General features: G+C 39.5%; 1 protein-coding gene across 4 annotated transcripts; it reads left to right on the top strand.

Annotated features, from left to right (window-relative positions):
* The first annotated feature begins 2,485 nt into the window (after nt 1–2,485).
* On the top strand, nt 2,486–21,914 carry hhat (hedgehog acyltransferase). 4 transcript variants are annotated; one of them, XM_088013083.1, is made up of 12 exons: nt 2,486–2,842; nt 3,815–3,951; nt 4,037–4,101; nt 4,593–4,706; nt 4,787–4,981; nt 5,651–5,863; nt 6,933–7,110; nt 8,264–8,456; nt 11,066–11,101; nt 16,569–16,770; nt 17,195–17,333; nt 21,288–21,914. In XM_088013083.1, the coding sequence occupies exons 2-12, from the start codon at nt 3,843–3,845 to the stop codon at nt 21,371–21,373; spliced, it is 1,530 nt and encodes a 509-aa protein (XP_087869209.1). In that variant the 5' UTR covers nt 2,486–2,842; nt 3,815–3,842; the 3' UTR covers nt 21,374–21,914. The 4 variants fall into 4 exon arrangements, with proteins under 4 accessions (XP_087869209.1, XP_087869210.1, XP_014824998.2 ...); XM_088013084.1 differs by having other exon boundaries at nt 2,487–2,842; nt 8,306–8,456; XM_014969512.2 differs by having other exon boundaries at nt 2,487–2,842; nt 17,189–17,333.

Raw genomic sequence — 21,914 nt, 5'->3', positions numbered from 1 at the left:
CTTGTTGTCTTAAATCCATTTTGTGGACTTAAAGAATTTCCACTGTTCTTTAGAGAAGTTGATTCAGACAGGGAGCTTTGAACTCGAAGGCATAATCACACTCTGAAATAAAAAAAAAGTTATTTTAATTTCAATTTGTTTGTTCAATGGGGAAATAGAAACAAAATGTTACAAGATAAATGAAAAAAAAAACAAAGACACCATGCAGGGTTCCCCTCAGAAAACTTGCTAAGCCCAGTGGTCGGGGCGTCGAGGCGGCCCACCGGTGGTCCACCGTGTTTTTGCATTAAAAGATGTCAAGTTGACAAGAAATGTAAAAGTATTACTGTGTAATTATATGGTACGGGAAAAGATCTCCAGTGAAATGATATTTAAACCCAAAACTAGTCTAAAAACAACACATTTGCACTTCTGTTTAATCCAAATTAAGTCAGCGGCTCCATCAGGCCCCCAAGGGCTTCAGGGGCCCCATAAACACTTATATTTTAAAACAGACCACAGATGCATAAATGTTTATTGAGATTATCAATGCTGTTAAATTTTATTCAATTTTTTAGGCATACATAAATTAAATGATTTTAAATTGTTTAACAATTAAATACAAGATTTTAAGGAGCTTTCAAGTTTACTTTGCAGAAATTCAAAGAACAATATTCATAGTTAGATTGTTTTGTTACCATAGCAACAATCTGATCCTGTGAGTTTATTCTTTGAATTTACAAATACAAATTAGTAAACTGCAATTATAACTTATTGCTTTTTAGGCTGGCCAATTAAACTATTCCCTTCTTCCATATTTCACTAAATCTAACACAGAAGTTGTTAGAGGTGCTGATATTTTTAGCAACAAAAGGGGCCCCTAAGTCAGATTCTGCTCCAGGCCTCGTACAGCCTTGGACGGGCCCTGCACTATGCAGAGATGCGCAACAAACGGGAGATTTAATTCAATGCTGCTAATGTGGCTTGAGTAGCTCTTCCATTTCGTGTCTGTTGAGTTTTTAATAAGCGTCACTGAAACTATTCTGGTTGGTCGAGTTTATGGGACGAGTTTCTCAGATCTCCGTGCGGCCGCGCGTATTAACTCTAAGTAGACAACGCATTTGATATGATTTGATGCATCGTGTAACCGGAAAAATAATACTAAAAATGATAATAAAATAATATAAAATCTGCGTGATGCGTGACTCCGAGGAGAGCGTTAAAGCTCCTCACCGGGCTGAACCTGCATGATATGGTTAGCGCTGCTCGTTATCCACAAACGCTCCGGCCAACCGGGACCACAGGCATAAACTTTGAAGACAGACACAGAGCCACATGCTGGACAGCGTGTTGAGATGTAAACGCCGCATATAATTGTTCGTTCACAAAGTTAAATCATTCTCACCGCTCCACAACACGCACCTCTGAATTCGCTACAACTTATTCCTCCGGTTCACATAGAGCTGCGCAACCAGAGCTAACGCAGCAGGTTTTAAACTCTTACCTAGAGTTCTCCAAAGGATCATAAATCCTCACAGTAAGTTGATGTAAATATCCATACAGGTCAGCCTGTGTCCCGTGTGAGTGAAAGGAGGCGCGCGCGATCCCGCTGAGGTAAAGCAGCGGCAGCGCGCGAGGCAAAGCGCAGAGGCGCCAGCGGTGTGATTGGTCCGCGCGCTGTCGGGTTTAAATGCATAAACTGTAAACCTATCTATTATAAACCTATCATTTAGGAATAAATCTGCTCTGCTAGTGAAATGCTAAGAGCAAAAGAGACGCTTGCAGCCTGGCTTAAAAACAAACAAACAAACAAAAAAAAAAACGATTTTTAAATTTTTTTAAATTTTTATTTTTTTTCCTAGAAACATAAACGAGCAACGCGTAGCCTGGCGGCGGGGCTAGTAAAGCATGGCGGGCCGCCAGGCTTATGATACACTGGGGGAAACCCTGCTATGTATGGCAAGATGGGTGGTAACAAAACTCCTTGTAAGAGAAATGTAGGAAACATCTATTAAATGAAATCCATATGCCAATCAGTTGGAAATGAGACATGAGCTTGCTAAAAGAGCTTTGGAGAAGGAAATAACAGCTTATCCCACTGGAAAAGGGGAGGGTAAATCAATGATTAAGAAAAAAGAAATGTAAACAAGACAATATGCAATGGAGGTAAGAAAAGAAGAAAACTAACGACAAACATTTACAAAGAACATATTTATGGAGAAAGGAAACACTGGGGAAGATGTAACAACAACAAGATTGAGAGTTGGTCATAAATAGCTAAATATGTTTAGTGTAATGGAAAAATACAACAACAAAGAATGAGGAAAAAAGTAAGCAAAATACAGAATGGAGTCTAAAAGGAATTTTAGAAACAGAAGGGGATAAAGAGGAATCAGGATTATAAATAGAAAATTCTTATTTTTACATAATGTCAAATGAACACCGCAATTAGTAGTTGCAGGCCATGAGGTTGTACAGCAGGGGGCGGTGTGCCTCTGTGAAGTTGATTGCAATCCGACAATAAGAAAAAAAGAAGAACGCTCGCTGCTGCTCAGAGTTGATGTTGTGGAACCACTTTAAAACAGATCAGTCTACATTTTATCAGTGTCCAGCAGTAGTTAATACGGTAACTTCATAACTCAGTCTGCCTGCAGCTCACGGAGTGAACAGCCAAATTAGTTTATGGAGACTTCCGGGTTCAGTTAGCAATGCGAAAACAATGCAAATTGTTATACAAACATTCAGGTTTATCACAAATATTTTTCACAACATAAAATAATAGCAAAATACCCCGAACCAAACCTCCCAGTTCGGAATGCTGGAGCTATTAAAGCCTTTGTGGAAGATATTTAAAAGACTTACGGTAAGTAGGACGCTTTTACATTAAGCATTCTGCTGGTTTAACTTGTTAAATTATCTAGTAGTGTAAAACATCTAGATTTATCTAGATGAACACTAGATAAATGAACTAAACTAAAATGTTTAGTTCATTTAAAATCCTTTTCATATTTGAAAAGGATGTATTATTATTCATAAAGGAATTTTTAGTGTGTTAGTTTTTTTTACAACTCATTCACAAATAGTCACAATTCAAAAATCTTTGTAGACTGAAGTTGATACAATAATTCTGTATTTATTTCTAGATTTGTTCTAAAGATACAGAAAGCAAGTTTATGAACACCAGTTAATATATTAAAAAAAATAATTAGTCATTTTGATTACAAAATTCGTATTTTTCTTCAATATTTTAATGAATAAGTAGGTTTTGGCTTCTAAAACGACATGCAAGACATGTACTGCTCATTTCACTCAGAAAGTTATTCGCAGTGCTTTACAGTAAAATAATCAGAAGTTAATAAATCACATTAAAGACAAAAGAGCATCAAATGAAAAACTGAAAGATGCATTTTTAAATGAATAAAAATGGGCTGCTAAAATAATTTTGACATTGAGGAAACTATCTTAAACAGCAATGCTTTCAGTTTTGATTTAAAGGAACCAGCAGGTTCTGCACATCCTTGGTTTTTAGGGAGTTTGTTCTCAAGCTGAGGAGCAAAGAAACTAAATGCTGCTTTTACCGGTTTGGTTCTGATCCAGACAGCTTTCTGAACTGCGGAGGAAGGCAATGGTCAGGTTAAGTCTAGATGGATTAAACCTGACCAGGCGTTCTGAGATGTTTTTGAGCTTAAAACAATTATTGCTTCAAAGACTACTAAACTGAGCCTATCCTCTAGCCTATTAGGTTAACCCTCACTGAACTGGCAGTTGCTGTGTTGTAAAGAAATATTTTGGATAAATCGCACTAAATCTGTGCATCTGACTCCCTCCGTTTCAGAGGCGTTACAGCAGAGTGACGTTGCCCGATGCCATCCCGGCTGTCAACGCTGCCGTGGCCTGAGATTTTTGTGTACTGGCTGCTCTCTTTGGGCTCTCATTTTTACTCTTTTTACCAGCTGCACAAGTTCTCCAAAGGTGAAGTAGACAGCAACTGTTACACTGGATTCAATGAAATAAGAATAAGAAAAATGTCACTGCTCTCTTCTGATTTGTACCTCAGAGCATGAAGCTGGTTTACAGAGAGAGTTCCAGTTGGAAAATGGCCTTTTTAAGGGCTTCAAAAGGGTAAGTTAAGATGTGAGATTTTAAAACACCACTACTCCATGCAGAGTGCTTGATTCGAAGGGGTTGTGAAGAAGAATACGTCTTAATTAGATTTCTTTTTCTGTCTTTAATCACAAACCTTAATTTGATCTCATAGACAAACACAAGGTAGCACATAATTTGTAAATTGAATTGAAAAGATTAGTTTCATTTTCTTTACTAATTACAATCTAAGTTGCTTGGAAATGTATTCTGACCATCCGTATCAGTAAATTACTTTGCAAAGCCATTTTCTCTGCAGTTACAAAACAAAATGCTTTGAAGTGACTGTAACAAAGGAAAATATAAAGCGTTCAAGAGACATGAATGCTGTTAAAATCCTCAATATTAAATATCTGGTTATAATTTTAAATAATAAAACACGAGTCCCTCTCTGTATTAGTCCAGTTATACAAGACCTGTGTGAGAGAGGCTTATGTTTGATGAAGTTGATCTTCTTTTTTTTAATAAAGGACCCGTCTGACTTTGAGTGGAGTTTCTGGACTGAGTGGGCCAAAAAGTCTTTACTGTGGACTCTAGTCGGTCATGGCGTGTTATCAAGATTGGCGGCCATTTTTCACCCCAAGGTGAGGTGGTCTTACGGTACACTTAAAGCAAATAGAGTATGCTGAAACATAGCTGTATTTTTCATTTTTTGTCTTGACAGCTTAAGGTGCTTGCGCTCACTGTGTTTGACTTCTTGGCAGCCAGCAGCTTGCTGGGCTTTAAGGGTGTGGGGGTTCTGCTGCTACAGCTGTCTGTTGCCTTCTCAGTGGCCCAGCTGCGAAAACCTCCTCTGGCGTGGATCGCGAACCTTCTGCTGCTTTCCACAATTCACATTCAGCCACTGCGACACATCCAGGTGAGCTGTGTGAGCCACGCTGTAGCTTTTTCCTAATGTTTGAGGCATTTTGTTTGTATTTATACCACACATAACCTCAAGATAATTACAGTCAGCATGATTTTAGCTGACTGGAAGTGTAGATAAAAACAAAAATGCACGCCAGTTACCTAATCAGAAGCTAAAACATTTGTGAATCTTTTTAAATAAAATTTTACCTGGTACAGCAGATCCACGTTTTTGATTTTCACTGAGTGTTATACCCTCAAAGACCACAAGAGGGCAGAATATACTAAGAAGATGTTGAGCCATTGAGGCTTTTCTCTTTGGTTTTGTTGGATTTCTTTGGCGCACCCTTCCTCACTCTGAGCCTTATTGCAGTCTGAATTGATTGAATTCAACAACTTATGATATTTTACGGCTGGAAACACATCTAATAACAATATCTGAACTAGCAAGCCATGCTACAGTGAAAACATTTAAGATTTAATTATGTAAACAATGGTTTAGTACTGAAGTTAAGCAAAGCCACACAGATCTAAAGAAACTCCTCGGTTAAGAATAGATTTGTAAAGAGATGCCCTAACTTTTAAACTTCTCCTTTTGAGAAGTGTATACAATAAATGTACTGTAAGACTTTTCATCACAATGTGAATTGTGAATGTGAATGTGAACCGTTGTGTCACTCAGAGAGGCTGGTACAGCACAGAGGAGGAGTACTACCTGCTACTTTTCAGCGTTGCCGTCTGTGGCCTGCGATTCATCAGCTTCAGCCTGGAGCACTGCTGGAGCCCTTTAGAGTGCGGTCGAGTCGCGCAGCTCTTCTGGCTGTTTTCATACACCTTCTATCATCCTTTCTTCTACAATGGACCCATTATCACTTTCAAAGCCTACGCTGAGCAGGTGAGGGTAAAATTGCCTCGTCTGGTGTTGCAATACAGGCTCGGGGTTCTGGTTTTAAAAACACTAAAACAAATTTTGGTTGCAGTTGAGCCATTTCTCATCTCTTTATGTCGTGCACCTTTTACAATCTCTACACATAGTCTTTACAAATACATTTTGCTTAGATACAATATGCTGCAAAATCATTTCCATGTTTATCTTTTGAGCTTTTTCTACATTTCGTCACATTACAACCACACACTCAGTGCATTTTATTGGGATTTTGTTCCTGACCTACGGGTGGACGACACTGACGTAGGATTTTATTGTGATATTTTGTGGTACCGTTATGAAAAAGATTAAAATGATGATTAACTATAAAGCTTTTCTTTAGGAACCTGTATGACTGTAACTGCATGGTACAGCATTCATTTTACTCCATCCACTCACTTGTATGAGAAATTCTTCACGATCAATGATTCAATAAATACCCAGCAATACAACAAAACCAATAAATAAAAATGAACTTAGTTGAGCTGGGAGATCAATACATATATACAATGTTCTGCAAAATCATTTACATGAATTTTTTTCATGTTGTGCCACATTACAGCCACATTCTTGAATGAATTTTGTGAATCAGTCAATCAATCAAGTTTATTTGTATAGCACATTTAAGCAACAAGGTATTTTAAGAGCTTTACATCATAAAACATCTTTTAAGAAATCCCATCTTGCAGTCAGCAATTTTGAAACCAGTATTAAATGTTGCATTTTGTAGAATCATTAAGACATCAATAGAAATATGTTCACCTGTTGGTCAATGTGATTGACCAACACACAAAGTGCATAATTGTGAAGAATATGTAAAAGGATATGTGTGCACTCCTCTGTACTCTGACACCACTCAATAAAAAACAACAGTTCAACCAAACGGTTGATGAACATGCCGAAATATATATATATAGCTATATATATATTTTGTCTTTTTTATATATATATAAAAAAGACGTTCCATTCCACTGAAAACCCCAACATGTGTCTCGTATGTTTAACCTTCAGTATGTGCTTCTTGTCTCTCTGCTGCCAGATGCGGAAGTCGGCCGACGAGAACAGCAGGCAGGAATCTGTCTTTGGCTACGTGCTGGTCAGATCAGCCCGGGTCATTCTGTGGTGGATCCTGGCAGAATACATGATCCACGTCATGTACATGCACTCCATCCACTCCAATGAGACCTACATAGAAATGCTTCCTCCATGGGCTTTGGGTAAGCCTCTCCACTCAGAGCCTGTTGTGTTTCATCGCAGCAAAAAAAACGAGGCGTTATATCCAACACTTTCCTCCCACAGAAGACATATGTCGAACAAAATATAGAGATTATATCTACAGAAGCTTCTGGACCAGGCTGCTATCACACATTGGCTAATTATCTGTGATTCATGGTTTTATTAATCTGATGTGGGCGACTTTGCTTTGACAGTCAGTCATCAGCTCTTTCATTCAGACATTTTTATTTTTGCTTGGGCTGAAACGATTAATCATGACGAATCGTTTTATTGAAATAATCGTCAACTAGTTTAGCCGTCGATTCATTGGAGTATACAGACTCAAAAAGAGCCATTTGCAAAAAGAACAACACCCTAACATGTGGATAGGGCTTCCACATGATTCCAGTAATTAAGGCAAAGCTCTACAAAAATATACACATTTTGCATTAAGATAAAAAAAACAAAAAACACCTTTTTCTGTAAATATATTCTATTCAGAACTTCTTAGTTTTAGCTTCACGCAGTTCAAATTCTGTAAAAAGAATCCTATTGAGCGCCTTTCCCCATACAATTATTGATTGGTTAATCTAAAATTATAATCGACACATGCTGTATTGATGTTAAGTCAAGTGGAAAGGCCTGAGCTTTTCACATGTAGATGTTAAAAGTATTTTTTTAGCTGCAGATGCATCTTTTATTACAAATGATCAAGCATACACTAAAGGAATGCCGTGTTATTGCAGTTTAGACAACAAAATGTTTATTTGTTATCTTAAAAAGGTATGACATTATTTGTTTATTTTTATCTTTTAATGCATTTCTAATTTTGTCTAAAAAATCCGTAAGTGAAAAATCTGCAGAATCTGCCGAGTTTTTCATCCGATTAATCAATAAACCGTCAGGTTAATTGACAGAATAATTGTTAACTAAAATAAAGGTTCTTGCTTTCAATTATCTTTTTCTTCCTAGTTGTCAAAACCAAGAAGTTAATTGTAAATGTTAGATACACTAATTCGTAATCAATAATTTAGCAGCTGTTTAATCACAGCAGTGAATCATGTTCAACCAAGTTAAAGTGCTGCTATTAATCTCCTGCTGTTGCTCCTCTGTTGCATTCTCTAAGTGGATGACTATTCATTGTTGTCTCTGTAGAACTTGAAGTGATTTCAGCTCCGTGTCTCCTGTCTGCCCCAGGGGGTCTGGCCCTGGCTCTCGTCCAGTTCTTCTACGTGAAGTATCTGGTGCTGTTCGGGCTTCCGTCCATGCTCGCCACTTTGGACGGCCTGGTCCCGCCGAAGCTCCCGCGCTGCGTCAGCATCATGCACAGCTTCACGGGGATGTGGAGGTGAGAGCGCTCATTGTGACGTGAGTAACGAGGGTATCTTCGTGTTAGAGGCCGGACTAAAACCCGGGACCTTTGAGGAGGGGGGAAAAAAAAGGGAACTCTGATGTAAAATGTCTTTTAAGTGCAACTCTCTGCGTTAGGAGTCAGGTCCAGACTGGCCTGAGAAAATTGTCTCATCTTGAGTCATTACCTGGAAGAGGGCAAAGGGTCATCCTCGCATCAGCAGCAGTGTGTCTCTGCTTGTGCTTCACACTATAACGGTTTGTTTACTGGGACCAATTCTCTGAATTTATTTATTTTTTTCTTTCAAACTAAAAACAAAATAACACCAGCATTGGTCAAACTACAAAGTCTTTAATTTTTAAAGAGGGAATTTAAAAAACACATTCATATTTTGCCTTTTAAACATCATTAGCATTTACCTAAGCATTATTGTAAGATGGAGAAGACATTGGAAACAGTGTGAACTTGATTTTCATAACTCTCTGGTTATACTGAAATGGAATTGGCACATCAATACATTTCAGATCTAAAAAAAAGTCCTGCAATTCTGTATGGATTTCAGTGTTTAGTTTGAAGGTAGCATGTTAGTACTGCTAAGCTCCATTTTGTGAGGCTGTTTTTTTGCCAGTGGCTTCCAGATGCAATGCACCAAGTGGGTGAAATATTGATGGAGGTCTACCTCAAAATTCGTTCAACTGTACTTCAGATCGTCAAAAGTAGACGGTTGAAACTTGGTTGCAAGTCGATGTTCCAACAAGAAAATGACTAAAATCTTCAAAAACGGTGTTGGAAAGCCGTTACGTGAATACTACAGGAAAAATATATGGATTCTGATTGAAAACCAGAAAAACAACCAGTTTAAACTTTCTCTGCCGATTCTGCCACGAAGAGCAGTCATTTATCCAGCAGGAGTTATGGCAGAAGCTTAGCCAGAGATTAGTAGTGGTGCGTTTATTTATAAATGTATAAATTTGAGTCTTCTGCCAGCAACTGAACGTTAAGCCACAACACTTACCAGAAAAATACCACCTAATATTTTTATTTGTTCTTGCTGCAGAACAGATCATCCCTGTTTTATGCTGAAGGGGTCACAATTGCTCAAGTTAATTGAGAGGCAACAAGTGGTGCCTCTTACATGTGCATTATTCTGCATACACAAAGACTGAAGACAACTAGATATGAAGGAAACATTATAGAGGATTCTGTTATGCTATGAAAATGTTTTTTTGTTACATGACACTATTTGTGTTTAGCATCTAATCACTGAAGATTTAACCACTTGACTGGCTTATGCCTGTTAATGTGATTTCAATGTTTATTATTTGGTTCAGCTTATCTAAGGATCTGCTCATCTTGCAGGATTCTGTTGTTAAATTCAACCTGTTTGAGTGTAAGTTGGCTGAATAAATAAATAAATAAATAAATAAAGCTTCCTATAATCCCCTATAAAGCTCCCCTATAAAGCTGACAATTGTACTTCTCTCCAAATGCAGCTAAATTTAGACCTGGTTTTATTTATCAGAAAGCTTCAAAATGTAGCAGCTCAACTTGAGTTTTACCCGACGGCCACTTGCTTACTGCAATAAGTCCAGTCAGCCTTTAAGTTTGCTCACGTTTCAGATGCATTGTTGCTCCTGAATGTAATTAACCATGAGTAATGCTTCCTTAACTGTGAGCTCATAAAGTGGAGACAGGATGCGTTTGGCTTTGCATGATAAAATGTCCTCTCTGCAGCAGTCAGAGCCGATGTGCTGACGCTGATGCACTCCAATCCGGCTCTTATGTGCTGAGCTGGTCGATGCTGGCGACATTGATAGAATGCATAAAGCTGTCGGCCGACACCATCGAAAAACCAGTTTCAGTTTAGAGACGCTGTCGGATCTAATCGTTGTTATGACAAAGCGCCGGCTCACAACCACTCGACACCCAACAGTCTGGTTACAGCACAAGGTTCACGCCGTTGGAAGCCCAGCGTTCAGGTGTTTTTAACTTTGTGTTTTTTTAATTTTTACTTACTAGAGTGTCCACGCATCCTTAAATCATCTTAAATTCGTTTGTCTGAAATTAAGGCCTTAAACTACTTAATAAAAGAAAATATGTTAGCTACAGGTCTTAAATTTTGTCGAGGTCGCGTTATTTAATGTAGTTTTTTTTTACCCTCAAACTTTTTCTGTCAGGCAAAATTTACACGCAAATATTTTCATTGCATTCTATGATTTTAGGTGGTTGAGGCGGCTAGAAACTAGCTGCTAATATTCCCCTGCTAGCTAGCTAGCAAGGTGTCTATCCTGGATAAATGCAAATCTATCTCCAGTTGGCTGATGCCACTTCTGCTTCCAATCCATACAAGTCTTGGTGTAAAAAAAACAACAACAAAAAAAACTCAAGCTTGGCACTGTGGGGGTTCAGGCTGTAGAGAGCCATATGCAGTGTGAGAAGCACCAAGGTGGGTTCACAGTTTTTGCTATGCTTGATTGTAATGCAGCAAATTCCCCCTACCATTCTATAGTGTGTTTTTGGTTTTAAATTTCATTCCAGGCGAAATTAACAAAAAGTCCTAAAAAGACTTAAATTCGACTTGCTGATCCATTTGTTTTCTCGCTCAGGCACTTTGACGAGGGGCTGTATCGATGGCTCATCAGGTAAGAGACTCTTCATCAGCGCTGGACTGACTAAATCACATGTTAATGCTCACTAAAGATGTGAGGCGCCGTCTATATCAAAATATCTCCGTCTGCTTTTATTGCTTTATGATCGCCAGCAGTTTTGCCTGGTGCTCATTACTCACTGCGCTCTAAAGAGCGTATTTCCTGTGGGACACTGAGCTTGGCAGCGGAACAACCTTTTGAAAAAGCGTGCCGTTCGCATGCTGCCGTGCTCACGTGTTTCACTACAACAGAGCCGGATGGTGTGTTTCCACGCGCGCTTGCTTTCTTGTGTTTATGTGGCGGTGAGCGTTTCTACCGTCGCCTTTCTGCTCCCGCACCGTGAAGAGAGACTGCCTTGTTTAATATGTGCATGTAATTGGAGGAGTTTGTAGATTTCTCACTTTCACTTTGGACAACACACATTATTACTCACTTTTTCTTTTAATGATGCACACTCGGCTGGGTGCAGCCTGCTGGGAGTTGATGGTCTGCTTGTTAGACGCACATTTCTGCGTTACAGCGACTCCACCGCTGCACGGTTGTCAGAACACGCAAAAAAAAAAAAGCCTGCAAAAGTGGTGTTTATTATTTGCAATTTTTTTCCTCTTTAGACTGTTTGACACATACACTAAGATCTGTTTATCACGTTGTTACAGCCTAACAAACTTATTAGAGTAGCTCTAATTCATCCCCTCAAAGTCCCTTCCATTTTAATTGCAAAAATACGTGTTTCCATTTTAAGCAGAGCCCACTGGAAATGGGTTTTCTCCTGCTTAATGGCATCGCGCGCAATTATCCTTCTGTAGATGCGAGATGATACCCGTGACACAATACCTCCACGGTTCCTCTTCTGAAGACGTTTTAATGCAGCTCCAAAAAAATTCTGCCGATGTCGTCTGAAGAGGGCTGGATGAGCGTGTAGGTGTTAAATGACGAGCTCCACATGAGTCACTGGCACCTCGTCTCCCTGGGCAGCTAAGTGCCTCATTCTTTGCCATTGCATTATGCTTTACAGGCCTCTGTGCCACCAGGTATCAAGTACAGCTGAAAAAAAAAGAAAAAAAAAAGAAAGCTCCTCAGGAGTTAGTACATTTACAACAAATAATATTTTTTTTGTAAATATTTGTATTGGACTGTAGGTTAAGAGGTCAACCATTAGAAGTTGAGCAAAAAATAATAATAAATCACAAATGGTTATTTGTGATTTTTTTTCTTCACTTTACCTGTTTCTAAACCAAATATGTCATCTGAGAATCTGATTAAACAGCTCTAGAGTTTTTTTAGGCTCCTTTTACTTTGCCATATGTGAAAAAAAGCCATCATAAAGGACTTGAAATGCAGAAACTTTTCAGAACAAAATATAAACAAAAATGGTTATAATTCACTGCATTTGTTGGTAACAAATGGTACAGTAGAAATATCATATTGTCTTTTCCTGGGTGTTTATGTGACAAGTTGTTAGTTGATTAGTACAAAAGATGTCAAAATTCCTGCAAACTTCCTCATTTAAAGGGACGGCATTATGTATTTTCCAGGCATGTAGTGCTATTTTAAAGCACAATCAAGTGACTGTGTTGCCTTCAGTTGTTGTAAAAATGCTTCACATATCAAACATGACTTAATAGAAATTTGACGCCTTAAAATTGGGTCTCTGTCTCTTTAAGAAGCTCCTTCTCTTTCTGATTCTCCGTCTTCAGCAGTGCTTCTCATTATGCCGTTTACAGCTGTTCTCAGGAGCATTGCACTAAGTAGTTTATATGGTGAGCTCAGCAGATGTTTGCTAATTGTCGCGCTCCAGGTGAGGGAATAACATTTTAATATGTTGAAAGGCTTAAAAAAGTACATTTTTACAGAATATCGACCCTTTAAAACAAACAAAAAATAAAATAAATCAAATACAATACATATAATAAAGCTGTGCAGGTCAATGACAATCCCTAAAAGTCATAGAAAGACACCGATTAACTTGCATAAAAATCTAACCTCCTTTCTTTTCTGGGTTACATCAAAACAAACCGTCCCCTCTAGTTTGCGAGAGCCAAGCGGTGTCACCTCCTCTCAAGGCCTGCGGATCTGTCAGTCAGCCGAGGCTGTGGTCTCCTTAAAGATTACATGGAGAAGCAGACATTTGTGGGTCAGGTTTTTCTGCCCCATTGCCCCATAATATTTCACAGTTCACCAGCTGGGAAATATTGGCCTCGCAGCGTGAACCTCATTTCTAATAAAACGCCAAGAAGCACACCGAAAACAAACTAATACAAATCTAAACGGTACTAGATAAAGACATTATATGATATTTATGAGAATGATTATTCAACATGGAAAAAGTTGTTAAAAGGCTAAATAGGTAATAGCTAATATGAATTTGAAATTGAACTTTGTTGCTGAAACCAATAAACATGGGAAATAAAAACTAACGTGACCCACCATACCGACTGCTGAAACTTCAGTTTCTTTTTAGTGTTTATACCAGCATTTACTAATGTGAACTGAAGCCTCTTATTCTGAATGCCTCTTATCTTCTGCTATCTTCTATTAATAATCTGATACTTCTTATTCTGAATTTCCCCACGGTTGGTCTAAAAAAGGATATTTCTATTATTAATGAAGCGTCGACTGTTTTAACGGCAAATCCTCCGAGTGCAGCCGCACATCACTGGTCTGGTTCTCTTCTTCCTCTGTGTTTAGTCTGATGATATTCGCCGAGGCTGTAGTCCAGAGCAACGGTGACATGTTCTAGTGCAGCACACCACTTTACCTGCGACCGGACAATATAAATACTATTCGTGTCTTGTTTAAAACGAGGTCAGGCCTGGTTTAAGCATGCGCTGACATTTCTCTGGGTAGCCTTGTGAAGCCAGAGTTCCCCATTTTAAGGCTTGTAGAAACAGCAGAAGCAAGTAAAACACTTTTTCACAGAGCTGTATAGACAGCGACTCCAAACCAGACTGGGGTGCACACGAATGCTTTTAGTTATTTTATTACAGAGTCACTCAAATCCTGTTTTTCTTCTGGAGAGCAGACGGAAGGAAATTGTAGGATAGCCCTGAAAACATCTGCATACTAGACACTTTTTCTTTTCTACAAAACTCTTATTATATTGCACACACTGTTTGTTGTTGAGCATGCTGGAAAACTTCCCTATGAAATTTGTTGTAATTTATTTTTGCGGTTGTTTAGAGTTAAATCCTGTCAGAAAAATGTTTTCCAGTGACGACAACAATTACAATCAACCCATACGTCTTGAGTTTCCCCTCTTCTTTTCTATCATTGCAACAAAATATGCATCTTGTTTGACCACCAAGGACAGCGGGAGACCATCCAACTGGCCAAATATAAGAAGTCGACATGCATAGTGTTAATGCATGGCACAGAAAATACAAGTTCTGGCCAAATGTTTAATTCAAAGCAGCACTTTGCCATTTTATATGTTGGGCAGTTCTAGTTATTTGGCACCCTGTGCTGCGGTGATGAGGATTTGGCAGCGCTTGCAGATAAAACACTGGGATATCTACTCCTTTCATATTGAAGTGTTTTTTTTGTTTTTTTGTTTTTTGCGTTTTATCATTTTTCAGCTGCTCTTAAATTTCTCTGTGTGTTTTTGTCCGGCGGCAGAATGAATTTTGTTGACCTAATCCTCGTTTTGAACAATGAAAGTAACTGCTGCAGCGTCCGGCGGATTCAGGAAGTACCCGTCCCAGTTCTTGATCACCATTTTCATCGTCCTTTTTTCCTACCGACGCTGCAGCCATAATGACAAAGCACTCCTCCCGTCTGATGGCTCTCTCCATAAAGCCTGACGGCACGTTATTTGAACCTCCTACATTAAGTGTATTGGTGTTACATAACGGTGATTAGTCGGGCGGTCCTGTATGTCTTAAAAATGATCATATTTGTAACTAACATCTGCTTACAGCGCCTTTCTGTCCAATTAAATCGCCAATGATGAGCCGACGCCGAGCGTGTTCAGGTATCCAGTTTTCTTGGGTCCTGACGCTCTCCATCTGTTTTTGCTCCGACTTTCATCCGGCAATATGGCCGAGCTGGCCACTCTATTTAGGGCTCAGAAAATGCTGGCTCATCTTTCACAAACATTGATTAGCCACAGGGAGGCTGAGATAATTAGTTTCCAGCGCGGGCGCACGCTGCGCACACACACACACACACACACACAGCGAGATGTTTGTTGAGTGTGTCGCGCTCTTCAGGCTCTGGCAGCTCCTCGCGGACAGATGAGGTGCTCCTGGTATATGAAGCCGTTTGTCACCAATTGGTGTTGCATTATGCACATAAAGTGGGGCTATCCCGGGAGCACGGCGCTGCTATTTTTACACTGCATACAGTGCAGACTCATGCATGAATTATGCACTAAATTTTTAATGTTTGATAAAATACCACAACATAAATACTGCTTTTTCATCTAACCACGCATCTTGTTTATCACCCCTAAGGGCAAACTTGCCCACGGAAGAAAGGAAAAAAAAAAAACATTGGAAGAAAAACAATAGAACAGCAAATCTGTGTCAAGGCTTCGGTGTGAAGCTCAGGTTTTCTATTTTTGGATTCATTAACACAGTCTGCTGTATTGTTAACATCTTGGCAGGGATTTCTGTTCCCTGGAGTGCTTCTGTGCTTTCAGTGGACATTAGAGCCACATTTGACTGTATGAAATTAAAAGAAATCGTGAAAATGACACGATAGTTTCTGTGTCGGGGCTTCCTCACAGTTCGGCGCATCGTTCAGCCTGTTATTGTCAGCAGAGATTTCATCATTCCAGGTATAATAGCGGCATTTTTTTCTAACTCCTGGAATGTTTGGAAATTGAACAAATGCTTCAAAATGTTCAAAGTAAAATGAAACGATGATTTTCTCCAAAACAACCGAAAGTTGCAGAGCCGCTTCACTCTGCATCACTGGAAATCCATATTTACTGTAAAGTGCAGCTCATCTCCTTTTCTCTTTTATAAAACAGATGTGCCACCGGTAGTATTTTTTGCACTCCTAAAAATATAGAAACACACCATATTCACATGCATTATATATATATTTATACCTATCCAAAAATATTTTTTTTTCACAGACTCTATAATTGGTAATTACAAGTGTCTGTGTGTGTATTCACAAGAGTAAGTAGACATTTCTGTAAACTCTTGAGATTTCTTACAATTAGCCAGCGGTCATTTTGTTTTTAAATGTTTTTTTCTGCTTCATCTGGCATTAATGTTAAGTCATTTTTCTGACGGCGAGAATAGTAAACTTCCCACAGTAATAACTTCCACACCGAAGATTATTGAAGTTACTGAAGCTTCGCTGACACTGATAAGAAAAATGTCGGTGTTTTTATTTCCTCACCGCCAGCGGATTTCTTGGTGCATGTCTAATTTTTATTCACATTTGTTGTCACATCTGTAACATTGTGAAACCTTTTAGTTTTCCTTTTTCTTCTTCTTCTTCTTCCCAGATACATCTACGTGCCTCTGGGTGGTTCCCGCCACGGTCCTCTCTCCAAAGTGTTTTCCACCGGTGTCGCTTTTGCGTTCGTCTGCTTCTGGCACGGCGGCCAGGACTACCTGCGCTACTGGGCTCTGATGAACTGGGCCGGCGTTCTGGTGGAAAACGCCATCAGATCTCTCTTTGGCTCATCCCGCCTTCACTACGTAGTCGTGAGTTTCCTAATCAAGGCGTTAAATTCCAGCCATGCAGCAGCAGCAACAGATCAAATTTCTCCACTTATTTTACAAGGGAGGAAATCATTAGCAACGTAAGTCGTGTTATTACATTTAATAAAGCAGACTGTTGATCGGCTTTGCAAGAGCGTAGACAGCAGACAAACCCATTGGGCCTCGTCTAATTGGCACGACATCACTGTGAGCCGTTTGCATCCCATTAACGGGAATTTCTTCGCCGGCTTCCTTTGGGAGTCGGCTCGTCCTCAAAATAGTCCTAAACTCTGATGGGGCGCCGTGTGAGCCTCCCAGTTTACAGTCACATGGATCATTTGTTTCAGCTTTTTGGGGTTCTCTCGCGGACTAACAACGAGAACGTCTCGTGGTCTGTCTTATTTATTTACTGATTTCCCAGGAGCAGAATTTCTCCTTGGCGACGCGAAGGCGCTGTGCCGCCCTTCTCTGCGCCTTCTCGACGGCCATGCTCATCCTGTCTAATCTGGTGTTCCTCGGGGGGACGCACGTGGGCAGAATCTTCTGGAAGCGCGTCTTCGTTCAGGGTAAATTGCACCTCCACAGACACTGCATGTTTTAATCCCACCGTGTTGTTGGGCTGATTTTTAGATTATCAGTACCAAATCTTTGCTTATGGGAGCCAGAGACGGCCCTGAGCTACACGTGAATTAAAATCATAAAACTATTTTGGCGTTCCGCTGCTTTATGCTCAGTCTAATATTTATCCACACAGGTGCACAGAATAGCCTCCCGCTACTTTGAGCAAAGACCCGAAACTAACAATTAGAGTCGTGAACGTCGGGGGGGGCACATCTGCTTCGTGGATGTGCCAGGGCCCATTTTGCTCCCTGCGGTTGTATTTGGTCCATTTGGTACCTAAAGCGAGATGGCAGGCCGTCCTGAAGCCTGTCCATTAATGATAAGCAGTCTAATGTGCACTCACTGCTGGGCCTGGGGGCCGGGGAGGGGATTCAGAGCTGAAAATTCAACCCTTCGCCTCAAGAAGTTTGCTTATTTTAAACCTTTCACATGTTTAGGCTTTAGAAGACACTAAACCTATTAGTGACGTAATAAAGCCTCTAAATATCTCTAAAAACTGTGTTTCTAGGTATAAATGTAAGAATTTTAAATATGCTTATCAGTACTTCACACATTCCTTATACTGCATGTCAAACTTGAGGCCTGTGGGCCAAATCCAGCCCACCATAGCCATTTATGTGGCCCTCAAGACGCTGGAGGGCCACATAAGTAGAACAAGACAGCCGTTGTGTGCTTAAATGTTATTGGATCAGACAGACCAAATCAGTTTTTATGGGTCTAAATTATGTTGATGTGAAAAGATGTTCAGTATTATATTATTCTATATTATATATTATTTTCAGTTTAACCGAAGGTTTTTGTCAATATGTTTGGCGCTTTGCGGACATTTGTGGTCTTGATGGGACGCAAAATGAAAATATACTAATAATTATTAAGAAATGCAGCAATAGGAACCACAAGTTAAATATGCACAATTTGCAAAACTTGATTAAAATAAAAAAAATACTTGCTATTTTCCTTATTGTGAAAACCATTTTTTTAATGTCAGGATTCTTTCTAGTAATGATCAGAGAAATATAGCTATGGTGTGACGAGGATTATAAACAGCTCTAAGAGCCTCCTCCTGGCTCTGATTGGTTGTTTCTGTACCTTGAATTCAGTTGTTAAATTTTTTTTTTCATCTGATTAAAGTTTTGAATTAATACCCCAATAACGGCTAAGAAGAAAGAAATGAGAAATCTGAAATGTTGACATGAAAAATCAGTAAGTCCCAGCCTGCATGCAGCCTCTGCTGACGTTTCACTTGTTATAATTTTCTCTCGCTTTGCATCGCCGCGCATGACTTCCACCTCGTGCTCCTTCTGCCATCGGATAAAAAAAAAATCCATAAAAACTTGCAGAGTAAGTGTGAGGACGCTTTGTCGCCACCATTTTGCAGACCTCAGATAAAGGTCATATTCCAGTCGCGAGATAAGTTGTGTTGTGACAGTAATAAATTGCTGGAGAGCTTATAGGGAACGGTGTCTTACCTTCTTCTTCCTGATCTGTTCTGAACTTCTGTAGAGTTAAAAAGTAAAATAAAATATAGTAAAACAAAACCACTCGTGTTTGGAAAATGTTTCTCTTGTGCATTATGCAGGTTATTGGAAATAATTTCAGAATCCACTCAGGTGATTTAGGACTGGAGTAAACGTACCCGCCGCGAGTTCGACATGTTCTCAAAAAAAAAAAAAAAAAAAAAAAATCATGGAACAATCTGCTTAGTAACTGTTCTGGGTTTTTTTTCTTCTTCAGCTCTGAATGTAACTGATCCAGCACTTTTCATGCCCTCTGGTGTCCACCAGGAGGGTGGAGGGTGAGGCGGGGGGATGGTTTGATTACCATGAGATCAATGCTTTTAAATCAACTCGACTGGGATTTTCACTTGTTCTGGCAGCGGCGTAATTGCTCTCTGACCTCTCGGGGTGAAGTCTGCGATTTCCTAACTGCACAGTGCGTCTAAAGTCGTTCCCGCTGCCCGTCTCTGTGGGCCGAGCCCATGGACACACAGAGTGTGCATTTCTTCCGTGTCCCCTTGGGGGAAGGACTCTAACGTTACAGTCAGTGTGAAGGGCTGCTACGATTCTTCCAGAGGGCAGAATGATTATTAAATTTCTGCTGGCCCAACCGAAAGCTGTTTTGACAGTTCATCTGTGTACGCCTAACGAAATATTGGCAATAAGATTTATTCCCTTGGTATACAGACTGTCTGTACAACAGTTGATGACAATCCATCAAACGGCATCTAGAGATTATTTTCTGGAGCAAAAATGATGAACTAATCGACATTCAGCTCAACTCCAGCAATGAGATGGGAATTTTTGTTATTTTTATTTTTGTAGAGTGTGCATAGGCTTGGCCCATGTTTAGAGAATTAAAGCAACAGTAGATGAACTTTACTGGTTTTCTTTAGTATTTTGTTCTGGAGATGGCAACGAGAGACAGTTTATTTTGTGTCTGGGGGAAACGTTTCTTTGTCGATTTGCTCTCATGGTTTGGATCATTATCCTGCTGAAAGACCCAATGATGACCCATTTTCACCTCATCGTACCAGATTTAAAACCTCCTGGTATTTCAAAGAGCTCAAGGCAACAGATGTGTCTTCCACTGCCTTTTTTTTTAATTTATTCATTCTTGAAAAAGAAACCTGAAGTTTGAAAGGGCGTTTTTTTCTGCTGCTGAAACTGGTTTCTGTTCAGGCAAATCCAAATATTACTGTTGTGTTAACTAGCTGATGCTTCATCATGTTAAACAAAGTTTGACTTGGAAACAAGAGTTTCTGTGGTTGACTACAGCCTGATATGTAGAAGGAATTAAAAGTTTTGTAAAGATCGTCTATAATTCAACATAACATTTTATGACGGAAGCTCAAATTTACTTGCGCAAAGTCAAATAAAGGTTAGAAAATACTTTTTTCAGTTGAAAAATTAAATGTTAATTATTTTTCTTTTTACCTGTTTAGCAATAAATTGAACATTCAACAACACACAAGGAAGGAAAAATAACTAATTTTATATCCAATAGAAAGGGTCTCTGATTTAAAAGAAAAGTGTTTTCTATTTAGTTGGTCTAAAGAAACTTTCAGAAAAAAATTGCTCCTGTATTTAGCCAAGTTTAATAACCCCAAATATGTATTTTCTGTAAAAAAGTAACGTATTTATGACCCTGCTTGCTTCTTCATTAAGACAATTTACATTTTCCATTGGAAAATCTCATTCTGAAAATCACAAAAAGTGTTCATCTGCATTATCTCCATTTGCTGCTGGGTTCATATTTGGATCCACTCAAAACTATTTCAACTTTAGCGCAGTTATTAAAGGATCGTTACGATTATTGGACCTTTATTTGTCCTGTTAGGGCAACTCTGTAAAAACAATTATGCTGAACCACTGACTACATGTACTCAAATTATAACGTGACATTATATAGCTACATAAATTATGGCTTTTTTACTCTTATTTTCCAGAATTATGCTCAACATTCACCTCTATTTCCTAGTAAAAAATAAAACGTCTTCTCCTCATCCTCCTGTTTCAACCGTTTGCTGTAGAGAAGTGGCCGACGGCTCAGCTGCACCTTAAGCAGCTCATGTGTATGTGAATTAGATTTAGACATGAATAGAAGAGAATAGACCCTTGAAAAGCATTGTGAGTGCAGGTGCAGGTTACTGAGATAATTTGGACAGAGGCCAGTATAGGAGGCGGCGCAGACGGCCGTCCTATACCTGCTGCCTTCGCTCAAACTAACAATTGGCTATAAATAGCAAAAGAGGAACAAAAATGCATTATTGCAGAGACTGAGTGAACTGAATACAAGTTGAGCTGATCAGTATTTATGTTGAGGAGGAAATGATACAAACAGATCTGATGAGTGGTCGTGACTGTAATCACCAGACGTTAACGAGTTGCTTCTCGTTTCAGGGTGGTCCACCGTCGCTCCGCCAATGCTCGCCTTCCTCTACTGCTTTGCTCAGGTTGGACTTGAGCGAACTTCTTCCCCACTGTGAGTCACCTTGACTTTCTGGAAAAGTGAGAATTCCTGCTGCCGGACAACCAGGACAACCCGCTGGCTGCAGAGCTGTGGCAGACCTGGCTGACGGCCACGCCGAGTGTCCAAAACAGAGCCCAAGTTCTGCTGCAGAGCAGAGCTGCACCGCAAAAAAAAAAAAAAAAACGCTCGAGTCTGTCTTCATTGTACGGCTTTGATAAGATATTGCTCAGTGGTGCAGTAAATCGGAGAAGTGCAATGTTTACTGCTAAAAGCCGCTGGTCAGTCGGACTGCAGAGGGAAGCAGAAACCTGACCCAGGTTCTGCTCTATACACATTTAATCAGGATGTAGCAGACGTGAAATCTCAGTAACGTATCGGTTATGTTCCTCTACATTACAGACACGATGGGAACAGAAAACGTCCCCAGACTCACCTGTCAGTACAAGTTATTTATATAGATGATAGTTTGTTTCTGGTAAAAACTGCTTAAAATGTGTAACTATCAATGTGCCAAATGTCTATGTCCATAATTTTAATAAAGATTACAGTTTAAAAAA

Source organism: Poecilia mexicana, unplaced genomic scaffold (genome assembly GCF_051168715.1).
Source record: "Poecilia mexicana isolate PSO_F unplaced genomic scaffold, ASM5116871v1 scaffold_15, whole genome shotgun sequence".
NCBI lineage: Eukaryota > Metazoa > Chordata > Actinopteri > Cyprinodontiformes > Poeciliidae > Poecilia > Poecilia mexicana.
This window is presented reverse-complemented; position numbering and strand designations above follow the sequence as displayed.

Bases quoted from the DNA above. Each gene is read 5' to 3' on its own strand.
- hhat (XM_014969512.2), top strand. From the start codon at position 3,843: ATGCCATCCCGGCTGTCAACGCTGCCGTGGCCTGAGATTTTTGTGTAC. The intron at 4,102-4,592 runs GTAAGTTAAGAT...TTTTTAATAAAG, and splicing joins TTTTTAAGGGCTTCAAAAGG to GACCCGTCTGACTTTGAGTG. The intron at 5,864-6,932 runs GTGAGGGTAAAA...CTCTGCTGCCAG, and splicing joins TCAAAGCCTACGCTGAGCAG to ATGCGGAAGTCGGCCGACGA.